General features: G+C 40.3%; 2 protein-coding genes across 4 annotated transcripts; one reads left to right on the top strand and one right to left on the bottom strand.

The window, feature by feature from the left end:
- Positions 1 to 442: 442 nt before the first annotated feature.
- edc3 (enhancer of mRNA decapping 3 homolog (S. cerevisiae)) lies at positions 443 to 5,946 on the bottom strand. The gene is made up of 7 exons (XM_031755730.2): positions 5,718 to 5,946; positions 5,322 to 5,487; positions 5,003 to 5,229; positions 4,575 to 4,913; positions 4,336 to 4,489; positions 3,616 to 3,833; positions 443 to 3,483 (listed from the first exon to the last, which is right to left on the bottom strand). Exons 2-7 carry the CDS (start codon positions 5,483 to 5,485, stop codon positions 3,149 to 3,151), a joined length of 1,437 nt encoding a protein of 478 aa, XP_031611590.1. The 5' UTR covers positions 5,486 to 5,487; positions 5,718 to 5,946; the 3' UTR covers positions 443 to 3,148.
- A 499-nt stretch (positions 5,947 to 6,445) lies between these two features.
- On the top strand, positions 6,446 to 15,536 carry LOC120441004 (myosin-6-like). Of its 3 annotated transcripts, none has more exons than XM_039614589.1 (25): positions 6,446 to 7,078; positions 7,153 to 7,288; positions 7,631 to 7,741; positions 7,830 to 7,894; positions 7,977 to 8,226; positions 8,399 to 8,493; positions 8,574 to 8,682; positions 8,816 to 8,941; positions 9,694 to 9,819; positions 10,135 to 10,239; positions 10,333 to 10,440; positions 10,534 to 10,751; positions 10,864 to 11,113; positions 11,679 to 11,778; positions 11,881 to 11,920; positions 12,025 to 12,082; positions 12,196 to 12,269; positions 12,363 to 12,447; positions 12,536 to 12,611; positions 12,688 to 12,755; positions 12,833 to 12,931; positions 13,430 to 13,534; positions 13,609 to 13,767; positions 14,381 to 14,441; positions 14,747 to 15,536. In XM_039614589.1, exons 3-25 carry the CDS (start codon positions 7,667 to 7,669, stop codon positions 14,932 to 14,934), a joined length of 2,640 nt encoding a protein of 879 aa, XP_039470523.1. In that variant the 5' UTR covers positions 6,446 to 7,078; positions 7,153 to 7,288; positions 7,631 to 7,666; the 3' UTR covers positions 14,935 to 15,536. The 3 variants fall into 3 exon arrangements, with proteins under 3 accessions (XP_039470523.1, XP_039470521.1, XP_039470522.1); XM_039614587.1 differs by having other exon boundaries at positions 7,602 to 7,741; XM_039614588.1 differs by having other exon boundaries at positions 7,545 to 7,741.
- The last annotated feature ends 7,969 nt before the right edge of the window (positions 15,537 to 23,505 follow it).

Here is a 23,505-nt window from a genome sequence, read left to right as displayed (position 1 = left end):
TGGGTGCAGTTGTGTTCATTTAATTGGTTCAACCTGCAGATGTGACATATTAAGACTGAGCAGCATTTTGCACATGAGGCTTCACAGGGCACTCACCAAAAAAAACAAATCCTGTGTTGCAAAGTTACGTGTCTATATATTTCTCGAGTTAATATGCTTGTCTGCTCTTAACATTTAAGACATATAAATGATTAAAAACAAAAGAAAAATGGGGGTGCGGGGGGGATCCCCATCTGCTGCAATAAGAAAACAAACAAAAAAAAAAACTTGCACAAACATATTTCCTGTAAAAAGTCAGACTGATCCAAGTTCTTCGACTGTTCACATTTTATTGATAAACAATACTTTGTTGCCGATGATGAGAAAATAGTGTTAAGTACACAAAGTTGTTATTACAGCAGAACAAAAGGGAACCACCATAAAATTTTGATTTACTGCCCCCTGGTGGCCAAAGACGAACTAAACTCATTTTATTCACATTCAGCAAAGCTGGCTGATGACGTTTCCAAGCCAGACTTGTCTCAACAGATGTGACATAACACATGGAGCTAGAGGAATGTTGGCGAAAGGACAAAATCCTTAAGTATGAAAGTAACTTTCGGCAAATCGGTACATGAAGTCTGTGCAGATTCATTTACACAAAAGAAACAATTTCAATGACTTTGAAAAAAAAATCCTCAGATGGTGTGGACTGCTTACATTTAGCCTTTCTTACACCAACGTCAAAGAATACACAATCCAACTCCAAATAAGGGCATGTTAGAGAACAGCTATGCAGATTCGACACAGATTGGTAACCTCAACGTAACACACTTCTGGACACATTTCAAATCAATGTGGTATTTCACAAGCAGCAAATGGTTACATTCATTGCTTGAAAGATCTGAGGAGACATGCCTCCATCAAGGCATCAAAGAAAAAAACACAAAACAAAAAAGCAGCTGCACTTGAACTTCACAGTTTGTGATTTAGTGTATTGTTAATTATCAGGTTAATGTCCTGAAATAAAAGCGTGAACAGAAGAATCAAGAATATTTTGTGATTTCCACAATTGCTCAATCCTGGAGTTCTTTGTTTTTTTTAAGCCAATTTTATTGGTTCCTAGAAAGTATTCAAGTGCAGGACGCTGCATCAGCACAAATGAATTGAAATGCATTTGAATCCCACCACACAGAAAGTAATATTTGTTAAAAAAAACATATCACTCCCAACTTGTATGGTTTGACTTATTTTTAGCCAAAGTGTCACTTATAATTGTGTCACTTTGGGCCCCGCTTTGACAGACTTCTATTAACTTCTGCATATGAAACATGCAATACTGCAAAAACTTGCCCAAGTTGTGCAATCGCTTTGACATAATCAAGTCTGCACCATTTTTGATTGTGTAAAGCAAAGTTGGCTTTTGAATCGAATCTGTGCTACTAAGCTAAACAGGCAACAGCAACCCAACATCGCCAAGAATTAGCAGACTTGATTGTTCACTGTGAGAGAATATGGTATCAGTACTTAGTCTGCAGTCTACAGAATATTTTTACCATAATACAGTAATGGCTGAAAGACAACAGACACTCTATGAAAAATATATTTAACAAATCTAAACTCTAGTTGGCATTTGATGAGGCAATAAAGATTTTGCATGAGTTGTACAAATAGAACTTTGGGCCTTTCAAAGAACAGTAAAGCCCTTCACCCGATAACTGTACCAAAGTTTAATAAACATATTTCCCCTTAAATTATCATGAAAAGGTAAGACTGCATCTATTTTACATCCCATGTCTTGTTTCCAGAGCCCTTATCATTACAATATAATTTGCCGCAGACAAAAAAAAAATGTTGTAATCTGCTGCCCTTGTATTTGAACACATTGTTATATTTAGGACAAATATTACAAGCTTAATTCCCACCAAAGCATTACATAACAGCGACAGAATGTGGCAAAGTACTGCAGACAGCAATGGAAAGACCAGCGTAAGCTCAACTGTAAACCGTCAGATCCCAATACGTGTGAAAACTGTTCATGCGTGTACACAGAGATGGATCTGCGTCTAATCACTGGAGTGTTTTGAAAGAAAGTTGGATTGCCATGACTTTCAGAACTTTCCTGTTTTAAGTCAGTGATTGTCCTACTCACTTTAAATCTGAATATTAAAGTCCTTTACAGGCATTAAGCTGTCAGCATCTTAATGTGTCAACTTCATGTCTGAACAAGCACACCAGTCACATACTGATAAAAGTCCCTGCAGCAATCTAAAACAGACTAACATTTACATATCATACTTTCAACATGGCACAAGTCTGAATGCATGCAGTCATTATAACAGACAAGTGTGAAGAGGATTATGACTGCACGTCTCATGCCTTTTGAGAGCTCAAAAAAAGATAGCCCTAAACAGCAAAAACATGATGTAACATTTTATGCCACTGACACTGCATGTATTGTACAATACGATGAAGCCATTTTCTTCCCTATAGTACACGTTTAGATTTTCACAATCCAGAACCAGGAGCTCTGAGTATGTGTGAGGGCTAGAGGAGACGCTCTTCTCTGCAGCACATACACAAAGACAACCAGAGGCCGTGTTCTTCATGACTACAGCACGGAGAACTAAATGTGGTTAGACTTTGTTTGAGACAACGCTGACAATGATCTTTGCCACAAGTGCTGTGTGCATATTGCAGATATGGTGTGCATGACACCATATTTATGTTTGAACTAACAGCATGAGAAACTTTAACATAAAAAGTTGAAGAAAACAGCACTGTTCTTCTGTATTACCTCTTTGAAACGGCTCTAATGTTGCATTCTTTGACACTTTGGTTATCATTATGAATTAACATGACTTATTAGCAATCTTACTAAATTGCTTGCTATACCCTCCAAAAGTCTGTTTTTTTCAGAAATGCTTACATTTTTTCCCCTATCTCTATCTATATGCACTTAATCCTACTACGCTACTGTAAGATGCATCACCACTGGTCCTTCAGTATGAGGAAAAAGATCTGTTTGCACACGCCAAGTTAGAAATTTCACAGATAAACTGGAAAAACAGATCTAACTCTGGAATATAAGGCGCCAAAACCCAAATGGTCATGGAAGGTAAAAGATTTAATCTGTCAACATGACGTGAGATGTTGACCATCTGACCCGTTACGCCGAGTGCAAGGGGATGACAAATTTGCAGCCAAAGGGAGAATGGTATTTGATCCCCACTTCCTGGAACACCTGGCGAGGAATTCCTATGTCACACAGGTAAACCCTGCCAGCCCCTTCAGCTAAGGGGAGTGGGAGGCAAAGTGAGAGGGACCATTTGGCTTCAACTGCCTGCCCCTGGCCACTAGCAGGGGGATCTAAGCTTAGCACTGGTGCTCTGTTCTGATTTGCCCAGTCTGCAGCCGCCCAGTACCAAGGTTGATCCATCAGGAATGTGTTCTCATGACAGTCCAGACAGTTAATGATTAGATCCACAGGGGTGTCAGGGAGGTCTGTGGAGTCACAGAGAAAAAAGAAACATGTCAAGGTATTCAGCAACCAACTGTACGCTTTTTTTTTTTTTTTAAATGAAGCTAACAGTATTTGGAGGGAAAGAGATCAATAAAGCCACAAAACAAACCTACCTTTGATACTGGACACCTGTTTGCCACCAGTTTTGTTGAAGAGGGTGACCTCGCTAGTCACAGCGTCATGCATTTTGACAAAGTTTGGCAGAAACAGGATGACCTCCACTTCATGATTGGCCAGGTGGCGACCGCAGCTGATGCCCTGAGCTCCCTGAACATGAGGGCCACACAGCAGTGCCACTGTGGGATGCTGGTGCAAATTTTTCGGGGTGAATCTGGAAGAAGCAGGCATAGCAAAGGTTTTATTTTGTACTTTAGAAAAACAAAATGACTAGGTTAATTAGTGTTGATGCGACAAACATGAAATAAATAGAAACGAGAGAAACTTAGAAAAAAAGAAGTACTCTGAGAACACAAACCTCCACCAAAGCAGCTCACAGGAGTATTTGCTTTGGAGGGAATAGTATTGAATTTTGTATATATTCATTTTGGGGTTTTTACAGCTGTTTTCACTGCACTATAAACTGCACAAAATGCACTATAAAGTATATTTAAGAAGAACAAAGTGAAACTGAAACTTTTAATATACTTGATATAACTGATGATTTTTAGCAATACTTTCTTTAAAACAACACACATTTTGAAAAGTGACCTCAGAGGTCAAATGTGACATATGTGGATGCAAACTATAATGTGATATTTAGAATCCCCATATATTAGTATGATTTCCTAAATGTTGCCAGTACCAACAAAGGTACATTTTAGATAATTGCTTACCTGTTTGGCCCCCCTAGTAATGTAAGTGCCATCTGACTGGCACACACTCCAGTCATTTCCAGTCTCCTCTCCAGTGACAGACCATGGCGCTCAGCAACAGACAACAGACGCTTGTGCAGTTCGTAGGTTATACTCGGTACAACAAGTCCAGAGTCTGTGGAAAGTAAAGCAAACATCAATAAGGCTTAAATTTATTTACCTGCATTGCCACTTCATTCATTTCAATATAAAACACTTGCCGGTGCAGTATTCTTTGGCCCCAGGCTGCGGTACAGTAATCTGTCTGTACACAACAGGTTTGGCCTCCAGGATGTTCTCATCATGCCGGTACCGAGTAGGAGTCTGCTCCTGAGGTGTACCGCGTGACCTCGCACCATTACGACGCTCTGATATGTCAATCTCCGAGAAAACTGCTGCTTTGTCAAAAAGAGCCAGGTTTCCTTCAAAATCAAAGTCTGTGTCCAGGAAATCATCTACGCCATCGCCAAAACACTCATCATCTCTCTGCTTCATCTGGCCATTCTTCACCCCATTCTTCTTCGGCGTCACTTGATTTACCCCTCGATTACTGGCTGACCCTGAGGGGATGATAAATATATAGTTAACCACTTTGCCACAGATGTACATTTTAACTCATTTTTAGTGAATTTAACAGCATTGCACTTACAGGAGTTATGTCTTCGACGAAATCCTTTAGGCTGGCCAGGTATGTCCAGATGACGCTCTCCATAACTTTTAGAGCAGTGCTGTGGAGAGTTCAGTTTCTCCACAGATCTAGGGTCAGCCTTTGGGACTGCAACCGGTGCGCTGGTTACCTTTGCAGGTGCAGCAGAGGTAGTCCGACTATTGTCATTTCTAAAATCTAAAATCTTTAGGTCTTTTATGTCAATGGCACTGGAAAAAAATAGGAGTCAGAATGACGTTAAATAACAAAACGATGAGCTAAAAAGTTGACAATGAGCTAACATTTAGTAGCATAGACTTACCTGAATGTGACCTCTGGCACGGGACACTTGACTCCATTGTGGAAAGGCTGTCTTAAGGAGATGGTTTGGCTGGACTGGTCCACAGATGATACTTCTCCCTGGTAGACTCCCAGCGTTGGTCCACAGTTAATTGACACCAAACTACCCAACCAATCCGCGGCCATTTCTGCAGCACGTGTTATCAAAAAAGAAAATATTATTTATATCGCATTTCTTGTCAGAGAAGATTTCTAGAGACAGGAATCATTCTGTTAGCTAACTTTGTGACCAGGACATCAGAAATACTAGTCGTTCGGTTTTACTAGAGAGTCGTGACTAGCTTAGCCACGGCCTGCTATCAACCTTAGCTAAGTTTATATAAAGGGAATATCGCCTTGAAAAAAAAAAATTGTTTACCTTTTTGGAGTTACGGTGATGAAGAGCCCCCTGAACAATACAACTCAATAAACTGCAATATTAAGTGCTCATAAGAAAAATGTTTCTTCTTCAACTATTAGCTTCTTAGCTTTTTGAATGGAGCAAGCTTTCACGGTTTATACCACTTCCTGTTTCCGGAAGAGGTACCTTTTCGAAATAAGAGCCTTTTACCAGACAGCTGGAAATCTGTGGTGAAGCTTATTTTCGCCAAAAAAAAAAAAGAGTCAAGCAGAGCTAAGTCGAAATTTCAACTCATTATCTCAAAATCTCTGGTTATTATCTCGAATTGTTGACATACTTAGTATCTCGAAATTTCCAGTTTTTTCATGTAACTATAGCGATACGTAACAGCGTAGTTTTGACTTACAGATGGCAAAAACAAATTTCCTTTAGTGGCTACATCTTATGGATATTATGGGAACTTGTTTCAGGCACTGAAAAAAATAGAAACATGTCTTCTATACGTCCAAATTTCAGTTTAGTATCATTAACTAAGATACTAAACTTGAAATTTCGACTATAGTATCTAAAAATTCAGACTTTCTCAGAAATGACTTCAACATAAGTCAAAATTTTGAGATACACAATTTTAACAAATAAGTCGACATTTGACATTTTTATTTATTTTTTTTCTTAGTGGCAGAAACAAAGCTTCCACATAAACCTCAGTATAACCTCACCTCTAGATTTTCAGTTGAAACAAATATTTTAAAACAAGCAAACAAAGACGTATATACATTTTTATCATTTTGTGTATTTTGTTCCCATAACTGTCGTAGTATTGATGGAAGAACTGCAATTTAAAAAATGTGTAGCTGAGAAAATGAAGGTCATAATTTTAAACAAACCTGTACCGAGTACTTCTTTGTACAAAATGCAGATGTCATGACGTCTGACTTCTCATGAGTCAGAAACGGTGTGATTAGTATCTCAGCTGGTGTGATCCCATCTCAGCATGGGTTCTAGTACCTACTTGCAAATGGCAAATCGCTAATTCAAATAGATTTGGTTAGTAGAATATTGAGTCATTAAATATTTGTTGCTGGTGGAAAAATTTTCATTAACAGAGCAGTGCTTCTGAATAATGGTCTGACTTGCTAACGCAGAGAAACAAATTTGGATTTTGCCACTCGTGTGCAATATTTCACACTGATTTATAGAACTGCCCAAAGATTATCCATCATGTTGCTCCCTGAAGAAAAAAACCCCAATCATATCAAGCATTGTTTTCTCTTTTGTGCTTAGAGCAATCACAGTCAATCATTTACTGTTACGCATAATTAATCAAGGAAAAGCTGGTCGTTTGGGAGATGCTCCTGACAACTCGTGTCAACAAACAAGTAAGTCAGCAGGCAAAGTGAGCTCATGCAGAGGCTATCCCAGGAGTGTTAACCGTGATACACTCACCCAACAGAGTCCTGTGTACAGAGGCTGTCATGGATACACGCGCTAAAAGGCTGTATGCTGAAAAAGGTGTTATCAAAGCTGCGTGATACTACATGAAATGAGATGGGCATCCTCAGTGCACAGGAGAGGGTTTCTGCATCAAGGTAAGAGAAAGTGTCATTTAGTGCATCTGCAGAAGTCAGTTTAAATTTCAGCATGCACATCTGTTCTTATCTCTCATGATACAGTTGATGAAATGGCATACATGCATTTAGATATGGAGACTGGTGTGAAAAACACATGAAGACCACTGAGTTATCTAAATTTCATAGACACACTGTAACAACCCTGAAGTGTTAAAACCAGATGATGATCATGAAGTAAGCAATGCAAATATCAAGACACATGATCTATGAATAGCCACAACAGGTTGAGCTGCCATCTTTGTGTGAAAATCTATCTTCGACACGTGGGCAGACGTGTGGAGTGTAACATCTCCCAAACAGAGAGGAGCATTAACTTGGATAGGAAGACGCTACAGGATGTTTAGGAGTTCAAGTCCCTTTTCTCCCGCAGACCTGAATATGTGGGACACCAAATCTCGCTTTACAGGCCAGGTAAGATCAAGATATCATTTATATTTCTGAACTTGAATAATCAAACGGTAATTATTTAAAAGAAAATGCTTTCCCCCCCTCTTTTTAGACATCAGCATGGTGTGGTATGGCATCTGTATCAGGATCAGGCTTTCTGTCCAAAGTCAGCACAAGGTTGGGGGAATATTATATAGAGACATGAGTTTTCAGTGAGGTTGGTATATGGCTAATTTATGTGTTTCTGAACATCGAGCAGTGCTGGTGGCTCCAGGCAAAATGACCCAGGTCTAAGGAGGTGGCAATCATTGTCCCATCTGGGGCCTGAGAGTCCTACACGATCATTAGGGGCTGAGTTAAGGGCTGCCCGGGATGGAAGTAGCTTCAGACAAACAGAAGTAGTGCACTGGCTGCAGGAGGCTCACGAGCGACTTGAGTCTCAACTGGACTGGCTGAAGACCAGAGACACGTTGAGCTACAACGCAGCTATTGCACAGCTGCCTGGCAGGGCAAGTTGATTGAAATGTCTAAGACTAAATACATAATATGCCTTATTTGTTTTGAGTGTGTTGAATTTTTCATTCTCCTTAGCTATTTTGGATTGATTGCTACTCTGGGTAAGTATTTGGTTTGTCTTGCACACAGCATCCTCTCACCATGTAATAATGTGTCCCATAGCAGCTACCACAAATGATGAAGGGCCTCGAGGGCGAGAAGAAGGCTGCTGTATCACCTGAAAATGAAAAAAGCAGACAATGCAGAGAACTCTGTGAAAAGTAAGTCCAGGAAAAGATTGTCCTAGAAAAAGTATTTAAGAATTTAAGAAAAAATTTCTCACATGATATTTGCTTACAAGGGTCTTAAATCTGGAGAAGGATTTGTTACAAATGAGGTCTGCTCTGGACAGAGGAAGCATCGATCAATCAACTGAGAGAGCTCCAGGCTCGTTCAACAGAACATTACCAGTGAGTCAAGAAGGCTTTAACAGACTGATGTTTAAGCCATTGGATTATTATAAAAGATTCACACTAAACAAGGTGCTACTCCTTGTTCCCTTTTGCTAAATGTCACTTTTTCTAACAAATGATTTTAATCCAGGAGAAGCAGAAAGTTGGCACAGAGATGCTGGAGTTGAGAGAGGCTCTGAAAGAGGCTGAGACTAAGGCAAAGACACTAGAAGAAGAGCGTAACAAGGCACTCCAACAGCTTCAAGCGTCTATTGAGGTGAATTTAAAAATATTACAATTTAACACAATGCGGCAATCAAATGTCATATATTGTTACGCTCCCTTCTGTTTCACCAAATCATATCTGACTGTGTGGAACTTTTGTGGGTTTTTCTTGGGGTTTGATTCCAAGAAACTGGCAAGGGATCCTTTGGGTCTTGTGGATTGTGCGGTCCATCCTCTGTTGGATGGGCTTCTTTCAATGGGTATTGGGGAAGATTGGAAGCCAGGCGTGGCAGGGTGTGGTCTGTGGCTCAGCTGCAGGGGATGGTTGGAGCAATGGGTTCAGGGTGGAGGAATGGGTTGGAGCAATGAGTTCAGGGTGTGGTATCAGGGGAGGCCTCTGCTAATTGAGTAGGATGCCGGAACAGAGTGAGCTGTGCTGCACTGCAACAAGGTATCTGGAAAGCTGCACAATCAGAAAAAGTTCGCTTGTCTGGCCACGCTGTGTGCATCGGGCCCTTTTCTGTTACATTAAGTGAACATGAACTTGTTCTGACTTGTTTTTGTGGTGTGGCACTAACACTGTCCTGTCAGGGGAGTTCGCTGCTGTAAAGGAGGTTCTTTGTTTGCACCGTCATATTTAGATGAGTGTGCTGTGTGAAAATACCTTCCATAAGAATCATCAGCGGTTGATGGTTTTGTGTTATCGCAGATAGTTTTGTATAAGTGACATCAAAGTGTGTCATGCATCAGTGGTGTTGCTATTTTCATCTCTTCAGTGTGCGCTCTGTTTCTGTGCACACCCAGATGCAGAGGACGCTGTTGAGTCAAATAGAGGAGACGGACAAGAAGCTCAGCCACACTGCACAGGATCATTCTGACCTGCAGAAAGAGCTGAGCGAAGCCAACAACAAGATCAGCCAAGCATGCCTGGTTGTTGCCAGAATTCAGTATTTCATTGCACATCCACACTGATAAGCCAGAAGCTGGCCTTTATTCACCTATTAAGTTATTATTAACTGAACAAAACTGACAATAAACAAAAACATTTTTGAACAGTTAACAATGTATAGTTTGTCCTCCGGAGAAAAGAGATGTGATCCATTTTAAATGACAAATGTTTTATGATGTTACCAAATTGTTGTTTTTTAACTTCTGTCAATGCTCAATCAAAGTCCCATAAGTCCAGTTTTTACAACACAGATGATCAAAATTAATTTAAAACACTATCTTCCTAATTTTGTTCAGGAAAAGGCCACCTTATCAACTCAAGTGTTAAAGTTGGAGGACAATATAAAAGAAATAAAGGCCAAACTGACTGAGGCTCTGTGTGACAAAGATCACCTGATACAGGTATTGTTTTTAACTGTGATGTGAGTGTAATCCACAGCATAGATCAAAGCACTGTGATTTATAACTACAACTTGGTTTTCGGGTGCGTTATAGGAGAAGACAAATCTTCTCCAGAGGGTTCAAGTCCTGGAGATGCAGACTCACAACAAACAGGAGCAGAAAGATGTTGTGGTGAAGGAAGAATCAAAGGCTCTCAGAGAGGTTGGAAAAGCCTTTAAGGAGCTACTCTTTTAATGCATTTTAGTTGGGAGGAGGGTTCTTAATTGAAGTATTGCCTTCCTGTAATTGCATCAGGAAAATGAAAAAATAAGAGGAGAGCTTGAAATGATCAAGAAGAGGCTGGAGATATCACACCATGAGCTACAGGAGCTAACAGATGAGAAAATCGTAAACACCAAACAGGTCACAGATCTGGAGGCGTGGTGCTCTCAGCTGATCAGAGAAAAAGAGGAACTGCAGAGTGAAATTAAAGGCAGATTAGAAGAAATGCAGAATAAGTGCTGTGAGCACAGGTAAGATGGAGATCAGACACATTATTCAATATGAGAAGATGCTTCTTTATTTGTTATTGACTATGCAGTGCAGTACAATTCTCTTTACATAAACTTCAAACTATTTCTTCAGGGAATCTGTGGAAGTCTTGGAATCAGAAAACCAGAAACTGAGGAATCAGTGTCTGCGTTTGGAGGGTGAGGTGTTTGAGAGGGAGAAGCGGGAGGAAGAGTATCGCAAACAAGATGTGGTAAAGGTCCAGACCATCGAGGAACTAAAGGCTGTGGCCTCACATTGGACAGAGAAATGGCAAAAGGTGGCTTTGACCCTGCAGTCTACACAAGAGGAGTTAGAGGAGTTAAAGAAGAACTCAAGAAATAAAGTAAGAACATCCTTTTACCATGCTCTTAAAGACATCAAGTATATCTCATATACTGCTTCTCCCAAATAATCATTTTCAGACACTCCTAGTGTACTAAAAGTCTTTTCCCAGTGTATGAGACCTGGAGACTTGGATAAGTTCCTGGACCATGACTAACTTCCAGGCTAATATGTCATGTCTCACAATCACACATGTCTAGAATAAGTGCAAAGAAAGTTTTCCTCTTGGGAAGATGAGTGTAAACACCGCCTTCTGATGTCAGAACACACTTAATTCTGTGCAGTGGAACATCCAAGTGAAGTATAAGTAAAGAAATGCACTATTTTTGTGAAGGGAGATCATTTTCAATCAGTGCATTTATCCAAGTGTTTAAAATAAAATACTGGATTTTAGCTGCTGAGGCTAAAAAAGGAATTGCCATGTATAACAAACATCAAACATTTTGATAATATTTTTCCAGTTAGAGAAAAAAGATCCAAAACTGAAGCAACAGAAAGAGGGCAGCGTGCCTCTGAATAGAAACCTGTAGCTGTAGATGATATAACTGAACACCTGTAACATTCAGGGAGGATGTGACTCGCTGCTCAGGGATGAGCTTGAAAAGCTGGAGCTGGAAAGGAGCAAGAGCCAGGCATGTCTTCACAAAGATAAGGACAAAGGTAAAGGTGAGCTCACTTCTGAGTAATCTGTGCCAAGTGAAAATATTCCAGACAAGAATGCAGAAAAGTCATTGAATTCTCTGACACAAGGGGGCGTTGTATTTGCAGGTGAAGGGGGCCAGACTCCAGACAAAGGGACAGAGACATGGTAAGTAGATTTTGATGAGATTTCCATTTTCAAAACACAATGTCAGGAAAGTGCTTGGAATGAAATTTTGTGAGCTTCATCATAATTGTTTTTTTTTTTATCAGCTTATCAGAATCCTCTTTGTTATGGGACTCCGAGAGCCACCCAAACAAATCCCTTCAGGTAACAAAATATTCCTGCCTCACTTATGTGCATTTTCGACACCTTAATGGAAGGTGAGGGGATCTGTGACGAGAAGATGATGTTGTCTTTTGTCTTTTGTGGTTTACGTACAGGTCAGCATCCAAAGCAGCGAGGTTCAAAGACTGAAGCAAAAACTTGCAGACAGAGAGAAAGAACTGAGTGAAAAGTAGGCTTTCTTCCTTCTTAAACTGATGTGTGACATATTGTTGTAGACTCTAAAAAATGACTGTGTAACAGATGACCATGTGCACTATCTTAGAGAACATGCTTTAAAGACTCTAGAAAGGCTGAGAGAGATGGAAAAAAATGAGGCTAAAATCAAGATTTCTGCCCTGGAGCTCAAGGTAGTGTCACTACAACCTGATCATACTATAAATCAACACATTTAACCACTCATAACCCAAAGGGTATGTTCTTATCTCCTCCCCTTAGCTCATGAAAAAGGTTCCCAAAGATGGCCAAGATCAGGGAAGCCTTCTAACAGACATCTTCATTCGTGACTCAGAGGGTATGAGCCAGCCTGCCAGGATTCAATGCACTGATTTTCCTTGCTGAGTTCTGAAACGACTTCCTGATGTTTTTAGAGATTCCAGGGAAGGTGAACCAAGTCCTCCCAAGCTCGAAGCTTCAAACCCGGAGGCAGTTTTCTGAGGTCAAGTCCATAAATGGAATGTATTAAAAGCCACCTCTCTTTGTAAATGTAACAAATGAGGCTAATCTTGCCTGCAGGTTGAAGATGGGAAACCTTCTGTCCAAGGCCAAAGGGGCAAAACGATCTGTACGCTTAATGTAGACACAGAGCAGCAAAGGAGACTGGTCACTGAGCAGGTAGTGTATGATCCTGGTCCTGATCCAGGTTAGCACTATGGATCCAGAGTGGCATTGTTAATCAGTCTACTTATTAACTTTTTACTGAAATACAATCTAATTGATATGAATTGGTAGGGGAGCCTCAGGATTTTCCACAGAACTTCAGGATAAAGCCTGCAACAAGTTTGGACTTGTGGTTGTCAGTGAAACATCCCAATAAATTTTGAATCAGATGCTAATATGCTTAATATGTCAAGTACTTAATTTATTAAACAACAACAGTATTCCCTGCAGCTTCAGCTACATAATGATGGCCGGCAGGTTAAAACATTAAACAAAGCTTTACAAAGTTTGTACAAGTTTGTAGTTTGTAGTGTTAGCATGTTAGCATGTTGATAGCACTGGTCTGTTGTGAGTCCCAGCATTCAGGGAGTTCATAGTGTGGCCAGTTTTGTTTTACACCCGCGGTAGGTTACAACAAGCCTGTGTAACTGCTATTTTCTATTACATCTGTAGTTAAAGAGTTTATTTAAAGAACGAGAGGGAAAGGAGGCCCAGGAGGGTAACAGCAATGGAGCTTCTTCACCTCAAGACTGGACACCCACAGTTAAACTTATTAGGGTAAGAAGCCTCAGCCATTTAAAGCTGAAAAACACAATGATCCTGGCCAAAAAGTGTTTGTGATTTTCTCTCAGGCTGCAGTGGACAGGAGAAACTGGCAACAAGCGTCGGGTTTGATGCCAGTGTTTGAGGAGGATGAGGAGGAGATTAACAGCTCTCCTGCAGAGGAGGAGGAGGAGGGAGAGGCAGGAGAGGAGACCCATGATGAAAACCTCCTTGATCAGAAACAGCAGGTTATTAAACTTAATGTTCAACTGCAGAAAGCATTACAAAGTTCAAAAATTTATAAAATCAAACTAAAAGAATAAAAAGAACATATCTATATATATATATATTACTGGGATATATATCATCTGCAACTGATTCGACTTAATATAATTAGTGGCATTATCGTGGCACGCAGATTATACTGTGAAATTCTGAACCGCCCTCACTTTCATTACATATACACACGCATATGTGCAGAGAGCACTAATCCCAGCTTCTACTTTAATCAAAGAGCATCCAGCACACGAGAAGGGCTGTCATTCTGACTGCATAGCTGCTTAAATGGTACGTGGAAAAAAACATTTCCGCCATAATCTCAAATATGACTCCTTGTACTTGGTAAATAATTGGATATGAAGCAAAGGAGTTAACCATTCAGTAGAAAGACAGTGAAGTCAACCATGAAAGGATAGGAATGAGTTACAGTGTGTTTCCATGTGAAGATCTTTGACCTACTTTTCTGAACATTTTTTTTAGAAAAATGATTAAAATAATAAAATAGTGCATTAATATGGCCAGTGCACCCCTGCAAGAGGAAACATGAAGTCAGAGGTCTGAAACTGTTTCTCTCTTCATCAGATCTCAGCTATGACCGCAGAAATCAACAGTTTGAAGGCAAAAAATGACAGCCTGCTGCAAGGTGAAGCTGTGCTAGGATCAGTGTAATGAGTAGTGTAGAAATGTGTCTGCATGGCTGTGTTGTGTTTCAAGTCTTCCTTCAGATGTATTTATCCCAAACAGGGACATGTCCACAAATTTCCATGAATAATTACACAGTTTTTTTTTTTAAACAGACACTAAAAATAGTCATTGGTGGAGAAGTCTCTAGTTTAAATGAATTCACCTTCTGATTCTATGTTTGCGTTCTTTATTCTGTATTTCTAGTCTGTTTGTTGGATTTCAAGTTTGGAAATTTGATTTTCTCCTTCTTTTCGTTTTATCAAGCCTTAAAGTCGAAGAGGTCAATCTGGGACCGTAGCCCCCCCCAAAAGCTCTCAGATAAGTCTTCTCAGTGTTCAGATGAATATGGCCCAGAGTGGAAGAGGACACTTCCCCTCTATCCTGATGGAGTATTCCTGGCTGAGCTTGTACACATCTGTAGCCCTGATGAAGAGGAGGGAGAGGTTAAATGACGTATTTGTGAAGACTCCAGCCAGCTTTATTCCTGTCACTTCACAGAAAATGATTGTTCCATTCAAACTGTAATATTTTATTGCATCGTTGTTACAGAAAATCATTAAGCGGAACCACAACAGCAATAATTTTAGCATTTTTAGCTGATAAAATCCCTCCAGGATTCTTTAGGCAAATCTGTGTGTGTTTTTATTTATATGACATGAGATGATTCATCATCATCATTAATATTATTTTTACATCCAGAAAGATACTTAAAAGAAATATTTAAAGAACTGTGAAGTGACGGTGAATATGTACTCACACATCATGCCAGATGGCAGAAAGATTTTTAGTGACATGGACCAAATACAGCTGTATTGTAAAGACCATAGTGTTCAGTTAAAATGTTTTGGGTATAGAAACCAAATGGATACAAGACTGCACAATTAAAAAGTTTATTCTGGGCTTTGCTTTGCAGAAACTTACACTAAAAGCAACTTTGTACACTTGCATAGAAGAATGTAGTGACTGATATGCTGAAATAAGGCCATGTTTAAAGAACTGATTTCTCAGAGTTTTACTGAACACAGGCATTTCATATACCTAAACAACAATTCAGTCAGACAACTCCAGGACACAGAGTGTGGCCCCAAGCTCATCATTCCTTTCAAACATCTGTCAGAACTGATGAGTTAATAACACCTCCTAAAGTCTCCATTTGACAGTCGGGTGGTGTAGGACCTGAAACAGCAGCAGTGTGCTCCACTGGTATGCCATAGATGGAAATCTTTGAAGTCCAAGTAAGCTGCCAGATTCGGAGGGTGTGTATCATCTTGAATATAGACAGCAGTGAACCCTGTGGTGAACGAGATCACAGGTTGACTCTATCCATATGCACTTCCATTTTTGTTGCCCAAAGAGCTCAACAGTAAATCCGCTCCATTGCTCGTCAAACAGCCTTATTCTATTGCAGTTTCGGGTTGACTAGTGTGCCATCGTGCCTGCTCCACATGCCGGCTGCACATGTCTCTCCAATGAGCACGTCCTGCATCTGCAGCCTCTGCTCCAACGAAGACTCGGCCAACAACTCTGGCTTCTGAAAGGACTGCATTCTGCCACATTAGACAAGAGAGGGGACGCTGAATTATGTTGCATTTATTATGCAGGAAAAACAGAACTATTAATACTGTGGTATATGATGATTAATGATGAAATGAAAATTCTCTCTGTGGAAGTCTTTACCTGGGTTATTATGAATTCAAGCATGAGGGGCAGGTGACTGATGTCTCCTGGAGGCAGGTCAAACAGGAAAGAAGTGTTCCACACAGTACAGGACCCTGCTTTAGTCTCTCTGCTGCTCATCAAAACTCCCTCATGGTGCAGATTGATCACCACCTGGTAGTCTATATGCATATACACAAACACAATGTGTATAGCTTTCATTAAGTACTAACAGATTTTTAGAGGATTTAGATCTTAAATAAAGCATAGGGTAAAATTGTTCAAAAAGAGTGAAATACATTTTTTAATATAGATTTTTAGCTGGAATTTACACTGCACTTGCACCACATTTAACTTTGCATATACAGTATATACGTTCATTCCCTATAGTGCCTCTAATTATTCACGAACAAGTACTTTCAGGTTCTGAGATAAAATAAAGAGATTATCTGAGTCAGGCTTATGTGACATATTGTGCAGGAAACTGATATCATGAAATCACTTGGATCTATATACAGGATGAGCTTGCATGCTATGGAAAAATAAATAAATAATGCCTTGACAGACTAATGCATACAAAGATTAGACCTGACAGATAAGAGTACCAGTGGAGATTGGAACGTTTCCTGAGGATTGTGAATAGTGAAGGATTAAACCACAATGTCATTAAAAAAGGGATGATCTCCTGATGCATTCTGGTCCTGTAAGACATCATTTAATCCCTTAAACATTAAAAGCAAACATAGGGAATTACTTTACCTCTGCCCCTGAAAGAAAAAAGTTAGTTCTACCCACGCATGCTTATATAATACATCTGTCTATTATGCCCTTATAGCATTCTGAAATCACATACGCATTTTGTTGAGTTTAAGTGACACCAAACTCTGGTTTTACCTGCTGCCATTGAAGTAGAAACAAGGCTGTCTAGATTATCAGCTCTGAGGACCGTGGCTTTAACACAGTGCGACAGAGTCTGATAATGAAGCAAAATGCAGATCTGTGGAGGACAGCTAAGCCCCTTCCACATCAGTGCATCCTGAGAGGTCAGACTCTGCAGTCAAAGGGCAAAAGTTCAAAGAGCAAAGAGGGCATTTTTAATCGGCAGGAATTGCAGCTTGAACATTTAGCTCTGTCATACAAAGCAATGAATAAATAAAACTACAGAAAAAATCTGGAAACTATTACATTTTCTTCCATCTTGTTATTGTTCCAGGATTTAAGTTCAGAGGTCTAAAATTGTGGCCAAAGTGGGTGTAGTGATAAATTTGTACCCAAAAGGTTCCTAATCAATCATTCAAGTTGCTTTACCTCCAAGTACGGACATTTAAACTACTCACAGATGTATAATCTTCACTACCTTTTTATTTTCTACTTGCTTCGATTGAGTTCTTTTGTTAAGTGAAGTGGCGTCTGTGGTGTCCAGTCTCTTCCTGCACACTTGGCTTCCAGTTCACCCAGAGAACTGCGTCTGGGGCTCGGTGGTTCTCGTGCATTCACAGCTACCTTCAGTACACACCTTTGGAGCTCCTCCACAGAGCTCACCTTAAAAATTAGCACCAGGCTGTGGGCTTCAGAGCTGGAGCTGCTCTGCACAGCAGCTTGCATAGGAAAGGGGCAGAGAGGCGGCAGGCTGCCCTGCACAGACACATCTTCCAGCCTGTGAGGCATGCCACTGAAGTTGAGGACAGTGACTGTCAGGGTTTGCTGCTCTGGAGAGAAGGCCATAGTGAAGTGGAGGCAGGGTTTTGGTGATATTGGATGTTGGCAGCTTGCACTGGAGCCATAGCTTAGTGGGGCCAATGGGATAGGTTTTTCTTTTGTAGAAGGAGAGTCAGCACTGGGTCTGGTGAGTCTAGTGTGCTCATTATAAGATATGTGTTCCCCGGTCACAGTGCAGCGTCGCTGCAGGGCCTTACGTGTTTTGGCCAGTAGTCCCAGTTTGGGAAAGGAAGGCAGCGAGCTATGACTCTGGTCTAATGGTTTATAAAGGGGTGATGAGAGCAGAGGCGTGCTGAGGCGGCGCAGGGAAAAATAAGACTTTGGAGGCTCCTTTTGTTCACAGGAAGTTTGATTTGAAAATGCCAGACAGCTAAATTCGCCCTCTGAAGTAGCAGCGCTGCTGAAAGTGGAAGGGTACTCCAGCACTTCTTCATCCAGCTCCTCAAACTGCTGCTTGGATGCTGATGCTGTTGCTGCTGCTGAGGGAGGAGGTGTGGTCTGAGCAAAGGACACAGGTTCAGCAGGAGCCGGTGCTGATGTCGCAGGAGCTTTCTCTTTCACTCGACAAATTTTACTTTTCCACAAGCACAGAAGGCATCCCAGGACCAAACACAGACAAAAGGTGATCAGCCCGACCAGAAGAAGAATCTGGAGATGAACTGTAGAAGCAACAAAGGATAATAAGGTCAGGTGGCAGAGGTAATTCATCTCAGTCAACTCTGGGATTACATAATGCAGTTAGTAGTATTTGGGCCCATGTGCTGGAAAATATTAGCATATTACTAAATGACTGGTTCTCATTTTGTCAGAGCTTTCTTAAAATATACACTTAAAAACTGAACAATATATTAATAAATATGCCATTCCTAATATGATTGGAACAAATGGGTAGCCAAGTTTACAGCCCTTAATTTGTGGAGATATGCATCACTAAAGTAGGTTTCTAAATGAGTAAAAATGATGTAATTATCAAAGAGATTTCGCAACACAAAATGTATCAAAAACACAAACAGTGGAAAGAAACATTTGATGTTATTCTAGGTTTGCTCCCTGGTCCATCTTTCATCAGCATGTATATGGTAATAGCATGTGGCGATGTGGTTATTGTTTTGGGCTTGGATACCGTACCTTCTAACTGTTTGGTGAACAGGACCTGAACCAGAAGCCAGAAGAACAGAATGACCATGATTCCCTCGATCATGCCCTTGCAGCAGAAAAGCAGCACAGACTGCCACAGAGGCTGACCGGGGTACTCCTCATCATGATAAGGCATGGTGCCAGCAGTAGAGCCTACTTTAAGAAATCCACAAGCAGAAGCCCAAATGTCCAAGTAAAGAAGATCTTTTGCTCGACTGATGAAAACACATTTAGATTTTTAGCCAGACAACGTTATTTTAGACTATCAAGTAAAGGAAAAAAAGGCACAAAAGCATTTGCACTTGCCTTCGTAAAAACATTACTGTTAATTTAAAAAAAAATGCTCATTGGTTTAATTTAAAGTTTCTTCTCCCCACCTGTAGGTCTATTTCTCGGTTGGGAGTCAGAAAATCATCCTTCTGTCCAAACTCTGCATTCCAGCCTGCATCCCAGGATAGTGATAACCTCATTTGCAAAGTGACTTACACACTATTATTCCTGCCTGGTGGGTGGGGACTGTGGGCGAAGAGAGTCGTCATAATACCTCCGCAGCATCTTTCCTCTTCAGTGTTCCAGATGTAAATCCAGCATTTTCACTATAGCATAACTATCCTAACAGTAAATCCTGTAACCCTCCCCCCCAACACACACACACACACACACACACACACACACACACACACACACACACACACACACACACACACACACACACACACACACACACACACCACCACTGTGCTCCTTTGACCCATAAATTTTGTTTTTTTCCCCATTACTGTCATGACAGGTCTGCTACAGAGTTAAGCGATTAAAGCTCACTCTGTAGGTTCTTTTCCATATTCACAATGTGATGTGTAGATTTTTACACATAACAGTAAGCTTAGAAGGTTTTTTTTTTATGTTTCTATGACAGAAGCCAAACTGTAGATGTAGGGATGGGCGCCCAGGCACACACCGGCTCACTCCTTGGTGGCTGCTTATCGGGGCCAGGAGCCTGGGGCTCGCTTGGGCCACTTCGGGGGTGGGGTTCCGTCGGCCTCTCGGCCTGGGGCTCGGTCACTCAGGCACAGCTGGCTGCCCTCACGGGCACGTCACTGCAACCCCCCCTGGCTTCTGCTCCGCGGCTGCTGAGTGACCCCTCATCTGGGACTCTCCTCAGCCCTTTCTGGGATAGTGGCGCGGCTGCCCCTCTGTTGGTCTTCCTTGGTCTCTTGTGTTCTGGGGGCCTCTGGATGTGTGGAGTTTTGATCTCCTCCATACCTGCGTCATGCCCTGGAGAACGGGGCAGTGGCCCCCCACACCCTCTAGCAGATCATTACATGAAGGAACCTTTTTAAAAAAACAAGCGCGTCCGTGCTCACAGGTGTACACACGGGTGATCACACACACAAACTACACCCTTTTTGGCTCCTACCTCAAAGCACACTGTGCGCTGTCGATCTTACATGCTGCACAATAATGTTTAATATTTAGTATTTACTGTCATATTCCCATATATCATTGTGATGTTGTTTATTCTATTACTCTCATTTTCTTCTGCTTGTTTTCTTTTTTCTTTCTCAACAGGTGATCCAGGTGATCGATATATGTATTTTTTGTCTGCTCATTCTGTTGGTTTTTGGTTTTTTGCCCTTTTCCCCGTCCCTCTTCTCAGCTGTTTTTCTTTCCCTCTTTCTTTCTGCCCTTTCTTTCCTCCAGTCAAGTCTGTCCCGTATTCAGCAAGTGAAAATAAAATAAACAATAAAAGGTGAATCAAATGGACCATTACGGCAAGGCTGGTAAAGTAAATCTGTTGGGCATCTGTCTTTGCCTTTAGACAATAATTCTGATGGCAAAAGAGCCAAACGGGACAGGCAAAAAAAAAAAAAGAGAAAAAAAAGAAGGTTTTTTTTAATGTTTCTATGACAGAAGCCAAACTGTAGGGACTGAAAAAAGTAATTAAATTTATGCTTAAATTTGTTTTTTCCCCTCTGCTACACAGTTCAGGTTCCAAGTGAAAGACATCAGAAACAGCTTGGCACACTGAAAGATGTGCATGTTTGCTTGTGCACAACACCCCTGAACATGGATTAGTGTATGTGTGTCATGTGTAGGCAAGGAAATACTACCCCCATCTGGCCAATCAAGAACTTATTCTTCGCCGATTTTAACATACAAGAGTCTTTTTTTCAGATCAGCTGGTGATGTTAAATGTTGTTTGGCTTTCTGATGATGGCATGGATGTTTCGCGTGGACTCATTACCTGATTGATAGTATGCACATGTGAGATGAGGAATCCCTAATTGGCTGAATCTTATTCAGTTTGTATATCTGTGCAAATGTGCATGAACACTGCTCCTTTGTACCTGACAAAGGTCACACAGACTGAAACTGAATAACAAATTCTGGTAAGTGGGACAGTGTGCAGCGGTTACATTATATATCTTTCCAGCATAATCTGTAAACTGATTATATGCTTGCCATCTGCAGGCTGCCCCTCCCTGAGCCTGGTTCTACTTGAGGTTTCTTCTTAGTAAAAGAGAATTTTTCTTTCCAACCACATCAAAATGCTTGCTCATTCAATTCAGTTCTATTTATATACCACAAAATTACAACAACAGCTGTCTCAAGGCGTTTTTAATTTTACAGTAAAGACCCTATAACAAGGGGTCATAGAAGGACACTTGATTGTTGTTGTTTTTTTCCAGAATACTGTAGCATCTTTAGTATAAGGTGCCTTGAGACAGCTGTTGTTGTAATTTGGTGTTATATTGTTATATGAAGTTAAATTAATATGTTAATTTAATAAATTAAATAGCTCATGATATGGGATAAAGGGTGTTTTTGTCTGATCTGTATCAAAGTAAAAGTGTAACATGGAATTCAGTGAAAATACATAAATGTACTACTTCAATATCAGTGCTGTTGTAGTTTGTACAAATTAAAAACCAGAGTGTAAGACAATTTTTTTTAAATGTAAAAGATGAATAAAAAGTTTACCTACTCACACTACATTTCTTCAACAGAGACACTACACTACACTAATTTACAGTAAGCCTATTTTTCCATTTACCCATTTACTGTGATATCTGTTACAAAGTTGGATCCTCATGCTCATTCCATATGATAGAATAGAATAGAATAGAATTCAACTTTATTGTCATTGCACATGCACAGGTACAGGGCAACGAAATGCAGTTTGCATTCATCCAGAAAGTGCTTTAGCCGTGATATAGATATATTACAATATATATTAGCAATAATATAGATATGTAAGTATATTACAGAAATGGGTCTATTATGGTATGTTATAATGTACACGGTATGAAGTATGTTATGAATATTCTATAACTATAAGTATGTACAGGCTGTAGTGAGTACAAGCTATGTACAGGCTATGAACAGGATATAAATATGAAATAAAGAAAACTATACAGAAATATGAGATATACAGCTATACAGAAATGTGAACTATGCAAGTTATAAACAGTTGTAGGATTAAAAATTATTGTATGTACAGAATGATTATTTACACAGAACTATACAGTAGTGCAGTTAAGATAAGTGAGATATGTGGATAATTTCTACAGAGGCTATATAAAGTGCTAGTGGCTGTGAGTGGTGGTTCAGTCCATGTTATTATTGTGTGTTTGAGGGTACGGTTGTCCATTGTGTGTGTGTAGGTGGTTGTGGGTGTGTGTATGTTCAGTCCATGAGTTTAACGTGGGTCAGATGTCAGGAGGCAGAGGGAGGAAGGGACATCTGTCAGGCACACGGCTCTGTCTGTGAGCACAGAAGTCCCACCCACCTCCCATATAAGGGTCCCAACCTAACTTAAGAGGAACATTGGCCTTCAAGGGGAGGGGTGCTATGACAATCTGGATAAGATAAATATGGATTATTTTGAATTTTGAATCATGTAAAGCTATAGAATAATAACTAAGTCTACAAATGTGTTCCCACTAAGCAATAACAACTCACCATTTAGGTGTGTACAATGAGCAATATTAAGTTTTATTTATATTATTAATATGAAGTTGATATAGTGAAGCTGTTAGCAGACAGATTATTTGCATGTCCAACAATTACAAAGCAACATTATTTATAGTTTGTGTTTCTGTTTTTGGCTTCCATCGAGGATATGTCCCGCTCTTAAGCTGGTAATTGCTCCACCGTTCTCATCGGCTACTCACAATCGCATCTGTCTGCTGTGTGCTGCTGAGCAGGTAGTGTGCTGCAGATTTTAAGAGCTTTTAGAGAGACGGATTAGCTGCCTGTTGTGCAAAAAACCCAAACAAAAAACAAACTATATGAGAGTGATGAGAACTAAAATAAGACATGGGCTCTGAAAGCTACAAGATGAGCTGAAACTCAGTGAAAAGTCAGTTTTCTCTTTTAAAACTTGAAATGCATTGTAATGAACATTTTTTTTTCAAAAATTATAAAACTACATGCTATGTGAAATCAGAGACTAGCCTCTGTGTCAAAACTCTGAAGACATGTTCGAAGTGCAAAGAAAGAAAACGGTA

Source organism: Oreochromis aureus, linkage group 7, assembly GCF_013358895.1.
Source record: "Oreochromis aureus strain Israel breed Guangdong linkage group 7, ZZ_aureus, whole genome shotgun sequence".
In the NCBI taxonomy this organism is placed as follows: Eukaryota; Metazoa; Chordata; class Actinopteri; order Cichliformes; family Cichlidae; genus Oreochromis; species Oreochromis aureus.
Note: the sequence above shows the minus strand (reverse complement) of the source record. Positions and strands in the feature narration are given on the sequence as shown.